The sequence below is a fragment of the Astyanax mexicanus genome, chromosome 2 (genome assembly GCF_023375975.1).
Source record: "Astyanax mexicanus isolate ESR-SI-001 chromosome 2, AstMex3_surface, whole genome shotgun sequence".
In the NCBI taxonomy this organism is placed as follows: domain Eukaryota; kingdom Metazoa; phylum Chordata; class Actinopteri; order Characiformes; family Acestrorhamphidae; genus Astyanax; species Astyanax mexicanus.
Genome location: NC_064409.1, coordinates 54346956 through 54358996, shown reverse-complemented (window position 1 = coordinate 54358996; position 12041 = coordinate 54346956). Strand labels below are relative to the sequence as shown.

General features: G+C 36.8%; 1 protein-coding gene across 1 annotated transcript; it reads left to right on the top strand.

Annotated features, from left to right (window-relative positions):
* The first annotated feature begins 2182 nt into the window (after window positions 1-2182).
* Window positions 2183-11803, top strand: slc41a2a (solute carrier family 41 member 2a). Its single transcript, XM_049474577.1, has 12 exons — window positions 2183-2631; window positions 2802-2889; window positions 4708-5294; window positions 5386-5493; window positions 6859-6930; window positions 7108-7249; window positions 7579-7728; window positions 8579-8726; window positions 8977-9056; window positions 9333-9464; window positions 10734-10882; window positions 10983-11803. Exons 3-12 carry the CDS (start codon window positions 4920-4922, stop codon window positions 11166-11168), a joined length of 1542 nt encoding a protein of 513 aa, XP_049330534.1. The 5' UTR covers window positions 2183-2631; window positions 2802-2889; window positions 4708-4919; the 3' UTR covers window positions 11169-11803.
* The last annotated feature ends 238 nt before the right edge of the window (window positions 11804-12041 follow it).

Genomic DNA, 12041 nt, shown 5'->3' with positions numbered 1-12041 from the left:
ATCAGTATTGGTATCTTAAAATCATTAATAGTATGTTAACATTTCATTAGCAGACATCCCAATTTGCAAAAAAATATTTCAGGGCCAGGTTTCATGGGAGCCATGCTCCTGAATGTATTCCATCCAGGAGGACAAAAACACTGCCCACCCACACTAAAAAACTGGGAGCCAGGGAGCCGTTGCGGAACTTCCGGGAGACTTCCCAACTGGCACTTTCAAGTTGAAATGACTGAAGTAATGTATGTTGATGTTGTTTCAACGTTGAATCAACATTTAATGTTCAATGGTTGTGCTAACGGTGACATTTTAACGTTGAATCAACATGTCCTCAACCTTCTGCCTTTTGAATCAGCATTTTACATTTCATCACCATACAATTTCTAAAAACGATTGGATGGAGGAATGAAAAGTGTTTTGCAATCCTATGTTCATGTTCTATTAGTTTTACTGTTTTAGTGTTTTTGAGATCAGATGTTGAATCAGATTGGTTGGTCACATCAGCTTTACTGCAGTGATGTGAGTTTATTGTTAACACTTTGTTAACCATAGGATTTTCTTATCTTTGTGAGCTATGGTTTATATGGTTTAAGGTTGAATGTATGACGCTGACACAATGTTGCTATATCAACGTTGATTCACTTTTCAAAAACAACGTTGATTCAACCCTAACATATACGTTGATCAACATTGATTCAACATTTATTCAACGTTAAAATGCCAGCTGGGTTGGCAAGTCTGAATAAGTTAATTTAAAACAATTTTATATCCCAATCAAGAACATTTAATAGTAACATAATTAGCAATATATATTTTTTCGTTTTTGTTTTTTTATTTTTTGGTAATTTTAAAAGTAGCCCAAAAAAACGCACCCGTCTCCCCTGAATTTTACCAGAGACTGGATTTCCCAACAAACCAAAGTGAGCGGTAAAACCGCAAACCTGGCAACTCTGGTGGACAGCGGCGTAAATACAGCACTCTGCTCTCCGGTCCCATGATTTGCTCAAGTATTCTTGAATTTCCGGGCTAAAGCTCGCAGTGTTTTTTAAAGTAAAAGTTCAACATCCACTAGATTTGTTTAAACACCATCTGATAAAGCTGAATAGTTACATTTACTTGTCATTTTTACTTTCATTCCTAACACTGTTGCTGATTAACCCTTAAAATGTTTGTGATCCCTAAGGAACTTTGAGTAAATGTTATTTTTGGTTACATTACGATTATGATGATGAAAAAAACAACCTTAAAACGGTAGTACAGGCTTAAGGGATAGAATAAAACAATATATACATATTTTAAAAATTCTAATTTTAATATAAATCATACAAAACCATACCTTTAAATAAATGTTCAATCAACACAATAAAAAAAAAACCAATGTGCACAAATAAATTAGTTATGACGCTGGAGTCTAATATTGTTTCAAAGCGTTAGCGATGGAAAATAAAGATTCAAACAGAAACAGAATGTTTGCAAAAACCTACAACCATGAACAGAGAAAGAAGTAATGTTAGGCCGTTGTCAGGTAGCTAAGTTGTATTTTTTTTGGTGTCCACACTTAGTGCTCTCTTCCTTAAAAAGTAATCCCTGCTGAACATTCCCATAAACTGGTAAGCTTGCTGACCAACAGGCATGTTGCATTTGATTTAAAAACGTGCCCAGCTAGGAAACCACTAAACTTAAACAAAAGAATATACTACCCAGCCGGCATGCTCATGTAGGATTCACATGGATGGAATAAGGGCTAGATGGATTCTGGTTGGCCAGGGCCTTGTACACGCCTTGTACTGGGACTAAGTTGTACTTCCGAAATGGGCCTTAATCTTACATCTAGGCCCCATAGATGCTGCCTATCCCAGCAGGCATCGGGCGGAAGGCAGGATACACCCTGGACAGGCCGCCAATCCATCGCAGGGCAGACAGACAGAGACAGACACACAGACACATTCACTCACACACTCACACCTAAGGGGCAATTTCAATCAAGTTCCAATTAGCCTGAACGTGCCGTCTTTGGACTGTGGGAGGAAACCGGAGAACCCGGAGGAAACCCACGCAGACACGGGGAGAACGTGCAAACTCCACACAGAAAGACCAGGGTCCCCCCGCCCGGGAATCGAACCCAGGCCGTCTTGCTGGGAGGCGGAAGTGCTACCCACTGCGCCACCGTGCCGCCCGCCAAGGAAGTCTCAAAGTAGCAAAAGTAGACAATGTCTTGACAATGTTGTATACTTTTTAGCTAAAATATGCTTTAAGCTAAGCTAACAAATAATTGTCCTTAGTAGCAAAGACAACAAAAAGCTTTGATACTTCGCAGACTGTGGAAGATACAATGACCACCTTCTGATCCTGGAGTAATCCAAAGGCAGACACATGTAGGATAGGTTAATGGCCTTTTGATGACTGGTTCTGGTTTTTGCCTGTGCTTGTATTTATTTTTTTTGACCTGGCAACCCTGTGGAGGACGTCCACACTGAGTTCTCTGTGTCCGCCAAGTGGTGAATTTAGGCACTTACACTTAATCTATACCATAATTACCACTCACCCTCTCGTGTCTGTCTGAGGCATTCAACATATTCAGCATTTCTGCCAGTCCGCTCAGCTGCGGGTCGTGGAGGGACGGCTGTCACGTAGGTAGGACTTTCTATGGAATATTTTTGTCATTCTAATTTGTTAATTTGCTCTCTGTTGTTAGAGTGTTTGTATGAATAAGTTTAGTTCTTTTATAAAGTGTGTTAAATTCTTATTTGCCATAACAAACCCCTACAGCAGATGTTTAAAACACGCTGACCTGTTGTTGTCAGGAGAAGGAGCAGGCTGGTGGAGTAGCATGAGGAAAGGAAGGAGTTATCTTTTTATTCTTGTCTCGTTTTGCTGGTCTTTTTTCTTTAGGTAAGTGGTCATGTCAATTTGATATGAAGTTGTTATATACAATTATGTACATGATTTACACAGCCTAACTTTTTATTTAGATTTATATTATATGGATTTATATATTTTTACTTGTATATTACTTGACTTTAATTGACTTCAGATTATTTACTTTGTTTTTGATATTTGTATGTCAACATGAAGAATATATAACCAAATTAATTTGTCGGACATCAACAAAAATGAACTTTGTGTTTGGCTGAATAAATGAAAAACCCAAATAAGCACAATCTAATTATATATTAAAAATTACTCATGCTCATTCCATATTTGTGATTGTAGGTTTGCAATTGCTGTTTCTTTGAACAACAAACCAACAAACAAGACAATATATATTAAGGCTATTTCATTTAGGCAATTGTTAAAATAATAGACAAACCAATGAAAACCTATGAAGAAACATGTTTCGGACAAAACTGTTCTTTTGGTGCATCTCTAATATACACTCTATAGTGTATATACAGCTCTGGAAAAAAATGAAGAGAACACTTCATTTTCTAAATCAGTTTCTCTGATTTTGCTATTCATAGATTGTTTATTGTTGTCTTGCTATAAACGACAGGCAGCATTTATCCCAAATTTCAAATAAAAATATTGTCATTTAGAGCATTTATTTGCAGGAAATGAAAAAAAGATGCATAGCTTCAATTATTGCTCATATGAAGTTCATATTCAGTAAGTTTTAGAAGTTCTAAAATCAGTATGTGGTGGAGTAACCCTGTTTTTTTTAATCACAGTTTTCATGCATTTCTCCACCGGTCTTACACACTGTTTTGGATAACTTTATGCCACTTCTGGTGCCAAAACTTTAAGCAGTTCTGCTTGGTTTGATAGTATGTCATCATCAATCTTCCTCCTGATTATATTCCAGAGGTTTCAATTTGGTAAAAGCAAAGAAACTTGTAATTTTTAAGTGGTCTCTTGTTTTTTTCCCAGAGCTGTATGTACAATAATGTGTATATATAATGCATATACAGTATGCACCATAGTGTCCAAATGCTTGTGGACAGCACTCATTCCTGACTTGTCTAGTCTCTGTATAAAAGTATTGTTAATAAAATAGGACTCTCTGGAGCAGATAAACTTAAAGCAACTGGTACCATAGGTAAAGCCAGTCCTGGTCTAGAGGGGTATAAAGCCCCCAGGATTGAGCTGTGGATCAGTGAAACTGTGTTCTCTGGAATGATGATTGATGCTCCATTCGATACTTTTGGGATGAGATGGGAAGTTGGCGATAAGGTGGGGTAGTGATCATCCAACATCCTGACCTCAATAGTGCTCTTGTCGCTGAATGCAATTAAATCTTTAAACGAATGAGCAACATCATAATATAGCAGAAAGCCTTCTCTGGAGAGTAGAAGACAGTTACTACAACAAAAAAAGTTTAACTTTTTTAGAAAACCTGATTTTAGTTGAAACAATGAGTATTCCCTACTTTTGTATAAATACTGTACTGCCATAATGTGGCTTGAGGGCATCTGAATGACTGTTATTATGTTAGAGTGACTCTTTTTGCTGCTTACTGTAATTGTTAATAGTTGCTGCCCATGTCTTCTTGTAGAGACATGATCTCAGGTCCACTTTGTCCTGTATGCTGTAATGGGCTGTAAGCTCATGAGGGGCAAAGAAAATAAGTGAACAAGCACATGCTACTCAGTAATTATTACTCATTACTCAGAAACTAATGGATGGTGTCTGGTCATGACATGCTTTGTCTGAATCTCAACATTTTCTGACTCTTACTTTACTCTTACTCTTACTGTCTGTCTGTGTTTGCAGGATGGATGCTGTTCATTACAAAAACTATTATGAAGAGTTTTAATCAAACAGTTCATCATTCATTACTGATCCTCATATTAAAACTTTGATACAAAGATTTTAAAACTATAATAACTAATTTTTACTCAGATAAAATATTTTTCATTGTATCTCAAAATGTTTCACTGAAACCCCATTTGGTTTTGAGTATTTAACAAGGTTTTATATAGACCATGGATTCATGTAGTGACCCCGAGCAGCAGAACGGAAACTTGGAATTAACTGAGTTAGAGGCCAGTAATGTTGAGTGTGAGATTATGCCTTCTCTGTGTGATGGAAGACCTGATGGATCCAAAGGGTTCACCCCGAGCATCAATGGCCACGTGTCCAAGGAGCTGACTGAATCAGATCCCTTGCTTTCTAATGGCCGTCTATGGACATCAAATGTCTCCGGCCCTGTTCCACAGCAGTGTGAGGAACAGCGGCCAGTCTGTGTTCAGTCAAAGCCAAATGAATCAGTGTGTGTCATGGTACTCCAGATACTGGTTCCATTCCTCCTGGCAGGTTTAGGGACTGTGATGGCTGGCATGCTGCTTGATGTAGTGCAGGTGAGTATAAGCTTTAAAGGGGGTAAGAATAAACTTTGCATTACTACAGAATATCTGTTAGTAAAAGATTTCTCTTTCGTTGGCGAGGCAGCATTGGAGTGTGTTTCAGAAAATAACAGAGATTTTCATCCTGGTGCCAGCTTTACTTGGCCTAAAAGGGAACCTGGAGATGACACTGGCATCCAGACTGTCTACAGCGGTGAGTACATAATGCCTAATACCACTGTGCCCTTTTTTTTACCATCTTCTCTCTTTAATCAGCCTCTTTCTTCTCTCATGTTCTGTCTTGTTACCACTTTGTTTATCTGGCAACCAACAGTACCGTGTATTCAAAATGTGAAATGTATGCTCTGTCTACTAAATGTTTCCTCGAAATTACTTCCTGTTGCCTCAGTGAGGTTCCTGGTATGACACATCGTATTTGTATTCTTTGTCCTCTGTCACATGATCTCAGTTGCAGTGTGAAACCTAGCGTTGTGCTGTGAGGAAAACAGCCCTTGTGGCTAAGCTTAAACATCTTCCTGTTCCAGTGGATGAATACCCAATAGACCCTAAGCAGAGCAACGGCGTCATAAGATTTTTTTTTAGCTACAATTGACACATAATGTGAATTTGGAGAAGCAAGCTGGTCAAAACAAATGTATAAAGCAATAAATAATTACATTAGTGACAATCAGTGAAATGTACAGTTTATTTTGGAAAATCCAATGAGAGGTATTTGTAATTTTAATGTTTATTAACCCGGAGACTAAGAGAGCATGACTGAAGCCAGAGAGAGCGCATAACTTCTGTTCTGACACTGGTCAGCACAGGCATCTGTTGGCTGATGTATTAAAAATGGGAATCCGGTGCTTTTCTCTGAGCGAGCTGGCTGTTGTGCTGCTAGCTGCAATGCCGGCAGTACAAAAAAAGGCGGTGGCCGACTTTACATGTATAGGAGGAGGCATGTGCTAGTCTACTGGTGCCTGGAGCATCACAAGTGTCCTAGTAAGAGGGTGGGTTAATTGGCTTAGCTAAATTGAGAAAAAAAATTAGGTAAGAATTTCCATTCCATAATAGCAGTAAATACACTACAGAGTAGATATGCACCAGAATGAATATTGAAGGCCGAATACTAACATATTTTGCTTCTTGCAAGTTTACATTAATTGTGCCACTTTTTTCACCATTGAATTAAATAAATACGTCTATATAAACTTATATAAATTAATTAATTTAAGAAGAAACCATTACTAAACCATTTAAAATATTTTTTGATAAAAATAAAAACTTTTTAAGTTTCAAAGCATCATACATTTACCTTAAATTAGTCTTTGTGCCATATAAATTATTTGGTCTTATCACTTATTCTGCCAAACACCAAAAGTGCTTTTTTGCCATCTTTGTTTGTCAAATATTCTGTGCATCCCTACTTTCAGATTAATAGGAATTATTTTATTCATTAATATTATCTTTTATCTTAAAAAAGATACTATTATAATACTAGTAGATAGTAATAAATAGTAAATAAATGGCAACTTGAATATCTCCTAAATGTTTTGAAACTGATGCATAATTTTTGCAGGTGAATATTGGCAAAATGAACTCATCTAAAGAGAAGTGGAACTTGATCATTGGAAATCTTGCTCTCAAGCAGGTAAACGTAGCTAGCAAAGGTTTTGATTTGTTTTTACAGTGTTTCTCAACAATTCACATTTTTGCTCTGGTCATTTTATTATTCACCAAAGATTTGTATCATTACATACTGTATATACTGTTGGATGAAGGCAGACTCACCTTATAACTATATATTATGCCTCTTGTTTTCCCTCAGGTTCAGGCCACAGGCCTGGGTTTCCTTGCTGCACTGGCAGCCTCAGCGCTGGGATGGGTTCTGGACAAGAAACTTGTCATCAATTATGCAGCACTGTTATGTTGCAGTAGTGTGGTGACAGCCTTCACAGCATCATTATTGCAAGGAAAGAACACAATATTTGCAATAAAGTCTACAATGCAAAATGGGTTGTTCTGTTAAATACATGGTCCATAATGATATCATTCCTCCAGCAGCTGCTGTCTTTGGGAACTATTTTGTTCTTCTATGACTTCTGTTATTGCTAAGTTTGTGGGTTCCAGTCATTAGATTTTTCCGAGCAAGATGTCATAGGGCTTGAGCATGCAAAACAAATGTTCATGTTGTTGCAGTCAGATCACTGTGCATGAGCTGTGAGGTTTGTTATATTTGGTGCAATAACGTGCTTGTTATTGGATGAGGGCCACTTACCTGACTGTCTTTTGCTTCCCATAGGTATCATTATGGTGGGAGTAATTATTGGCTCAAAGAGAGCAGGCATCAACCCAGATAACATAGCAACACCAATTGCAGCCAGTTTTGGTGACCTCATCACTCTAGGACTGCTTGCTGTTATAAGTCAAGGGTTCTTCAACTGTATGGGTAAAAAGAGAAATAATATTTTCTTATCAAATTAGGAAAAGTTGGGACAGTATGGAAAATGAAATAAAACCACGATATCATTAAACCATTCTAAGGATCAGGAGGAATTCACTGCATAAAAACATCTAGAACCATCAAAAACTGCATTAAGATCCATCATTCAGCAGTAGCTTATAGAACCAGGGATTATTTTAGCAAACTTTTGTCAAGCGCTACAATATAGAGTTGCATTTGCAAATGCCACTTAAATCATTACTGTGCAAAACAGAAGTCTTATGGTAACCATATCCAAAAGCAGCATTGACTGGACTCCAAAGCATCTAGGACGTCAAATGTCTTGTGATCAGACAAATCAGTTTTCTGCATAATGTTTTGGATAAAATGATGATGTGAGCTGCCCTTAAGGCAATATCTTCTTATTTTTCAACAGGACACAAAACCATACAAAAGCACACACTGCACACATTGCAAAGATATGACTATGAAAGTAGAGGATATGGGTGCTGTTACACACTGTAAAATGCGTTTTCCAGAGGAATGGAACAAAATAACACTTTAAAATGCTTCCTTGCTTAGTATACTCGACACTGAAATGTCTTTTAAGTGTGGTGAGAAGGAATGGCAATAATAAATTTACGTTTTTGAAATATGTTGCAGGCCGGAAATAAATTTACCAGACAAACACATAAAATATCTTTCGGCCATAATGTCCAAAATAAGTTATTTTTATTGGTATTTTGCACACTGTTCAAACTTTTTTCTAATTTGAGGTTAGTTTATGTAATTATTTTACATCAAAATTTTATGTATTTCAATGTATATTTCAATGTGATTTGTCTTTTCTCTTTAGAACGCTGCCCCTATGTTGCCTATGTGGTGTGTGCTTTCTTTCTATGCCTGACGCCAGTCTGGGTTATAATGTCATTTCGTCACACAGAGAGCCGCAAGCTGCTGTATTGTGGTTGGGAGCCCATAATTACAGCCATGGTTATCAGCAGGTTAGTGAGTTCGAACCTGTGGGAAAATTATGTACATTGTTTTGGGCTAGTTTTTAATGCATCTAACATCTCTGAGTCTTTATATAGTTGCTGATCTTACACTTATAAAATGCTTGATGATGTCGGTTGACATTGTGCTTGTTTTGGCCAATTTAAGAAAGTATTGTAGTGATAAATTTAGAAAACTACATTATGTTGTCTGGTTGTCTGTAGATTCATTGTTGTAAATTTGCCTTTTGCATGTCCTCAGCCTGGGTGGACTCATTTTGGACAGAGCCATGACTGATCCAAATCTAATGGGACTCGTGGTTTACACACCTGTTATTAATGGTCAGTGAAAACATCAGCATTTCAGTTTCTCAGGGTACTAGACATTAGGTATGTTTTTTTTAGTATAGGTTAAGGCTAAATATGGGTGAGGAAACCGGCCCTTAATCTTTTAACTCTGTTAGTGAATTTAGTAATGAACTTGACTTTCTCTTTGTCTTGGGGAGTAATCATATTAGTGATAATGTATATATAGATTTTTCCAGATATTGATATCATACATAGCTCTGTGTGTATAGTATTTGTAATGTTAACTGCAACAATTTATGTACTCTTAAGGTGTTGGTGGTAACTTGGTGGCCATTCAGTCAAGTCGTATAGCGACATACCTTCACTCTACGTGTTCCTTGGGGAAGTTGCCTGAGGACACCAAAAGCTGTTACTGTCCGTTCCGCACCTTTTATGGCAAAGGTAAAAGAAAAAAAGAATGAACAAAATGTATCATGCTTGTTTAGATGTTTCTTTAAAAACATATAATGCCGAATCTCATGGTGTGGATGCATGAAAGCTTTTTCCTGATGATATTTGGTTACATTTGTGCAGATGATGGTCCACATTTCCGGTAGTTCACCAGCACTACAGTCTTACACACCTCAGCTTGACCTCCATATGGTGCCACTGTACCTTAAAAACGAAACAAGCTACTTACAGCTTTCTTCTGCTTTGTGGGCCTCAGTTATTCTAATTTTCAGAGTGTTCTGCTTAGAGGAATGCTACTGATTGTTTAAAGATTGTTTAGATTATTTATAAAGCTTTAAAATTGACCTGACTTTAAAATCAGTTCATAATCTACTTGCTTACTCTTCACAGAAAAATATTTTGACCACCGGTGCCAAACTTTGCATGTCACTGTATTTAACCAACTCTATTGGAAGATTAACAATGTTATAAATCAAAATTCCATCTGAGAGAATTTATTTTGGTAGAATGGTGAACAGTCCCTACAAAACAGTTTTAGGAATTTGTGATCTCTATTCAAAAGCTCATTGATGAATTTCAGACTGATTTATGTTTGTTTCTCTTTTAATTTAAAACCCAACTTTTTTCCTTTTGCCTGCAATACAAATATAAACACATGGTGGTGCTATTGGATCAGTGTGAAAAGCTGCATCAGGCTGACATATCACAATGATAACAGACGCTTCAACCACTGGCTGTTTTATTGCAAGATAGCATGTAATGGAATATAGGGGGAGATGAGGCTCATTTTAAGCCCAGTGTTTAAGTACATATTATTATATTATACACGATATACTATAAAGAGTTGCTGTAACATAAAACAGAATAAGACACTAAAGTGGAAGATTAATATATAAACATGACATTTCAGAAGAAATATATATTTTTTGTTTTCCTTATTCTTATTAAATTATTGTAATAGAGAGCATGCAAAATAAACCTTCACAATAATCCGTAAATTGGTTGTTGTATTAACTGATACAGTTCTTATGTTATATGCTGTGTTATTCAGACATGATATCAAACATATACTTCAGGACTGTGTGAAGCGCCTTCTGTTTCGTCACCCTGTTTCTTTCCACATTTCCTCCTTGAAAAATGAATACGCAAATCCCTAGAATACAAACCAACACTACAGCGATACAAAATAGGGAATACATAGCAATATTTGAAATAAACATTATAATAATCCTGTGATGCTGTGATATTGTACATTTGCAGGTCCAAACAGCAGGACATCTCAGGTGCTGCTTCTCTTGGCTATCCCAGGTCATGTTCTCTTTCTCTACATCATTAACCTCATGCAAGGTGGTCACACAATCCCAACACCAGTCTTCACTGCTCTTTACTTAGCAGCAGCTTTTACACAGGTATAAAACAGTTGTCAAGGGATTTTGTTTATGTCATCATTATCATTGCCTTATTATGGAGTAGATTGCTAATCATTTTAACTAATGTTTTTTCTTTTAGGTGTTTCTCCTGCTGTGCATTGCCGATTGGATGGTACACTGCTTGTGGAGATATGGTCGTGACCCAGACAGCTTTTCTATTCCATATCTGACAGCTTTGGGAGATTTGCTGGGCACTGGTCTTTTGGCTTTGTGTTTTCGTCTGCTCCAGGTCATCAGTGATGTGGACGATCATTTGGGTGACTAGAAGATGCCACATTACTTGTGAAAAAAGTGATTCTGACTCTGTGAAGAGTTACCAACCACTGTTTTTAAGACGTCTGTCTTACTTTGGACAACTATTAAATAATGTAATAAATAATTAAACAAAAATGATAAATACTTTTTTTATTTGCTCGCTTGAAGGGAGAAGTTTTAATCTTTAAACATACATTAGATTATCTAGCATTTCTAAGTTTGAGTGGATGGCGGTGGAGCCTAAATCTGAAACTGTTCGCAATGCTTGTTTTTAAATATAGAAACTTATGTAAATATTCTTCCTTTTGTTAAAATGTTGAAAATGTCTGACACTGAAATTTGTGGTGAGGATGGAAATGGAAATATTCTCCTGATCATTCATTACTCTATAAAGATCATATCTATGCAGGTGTTGCTGCACAATAGAACAGTGCACCATTATTGCAAAGTCTGTTAAATCCTTCATAAGATGTTTGATTTGTCTGTCTAGCAGTGCTACAAGCAAGTCTTTCTGAAAATTTACTTGGCCTTCCAGACCTCAACCTGACCTTCACCATTCCAGATAACAGTTGTTGTAGATAGGGGTATATTGTATCTGAACTGTTTGATTCTATTATTGTATAATAAAAATATTTATTTGTATAATCTGTGTCCTTATTTCATCATTTACTTACATTTGTTTAGTACGGCAACACTTAGTAACTTGTGTGAATACATCAGTCATGTAATTCCTTTTAATTTAAGCATCCTAAACTAACCATATTTGGAGCCCATATTTTCCTGCACATACAAAATGATGTGAAGGACAAAGCCAGCTATCAAAACTTACATGTATGGACTATGGAAGCCCCATAATATCACAGGACAGTTCATACAGTTTCAA

Bases quoted from the DNA above. Each gene is read 5' to 3' on its own strand.
- slc41a2a (XM_049474577.1), top strand. From the start codon at position 4,920: ATGGATTCATGTAGTGACCCCGAGCAGCAGAACGGAAACTTGGAATTA. The intron at 5,494-6,858 runs GTGAGTACATAA...TAATTTTTGCAG, and splicing joins CATCCAGACTGTCTACAGCG to GTGAATATTGGCAAAATGAA. The intron at 7,729-8,578 runs GTAAAAAGAGAA...TTTTCTCTTTAG, and splicing joins AGGGTTCTTCAACTGTATGG to AACGCTGCCCCTATGTTGCC.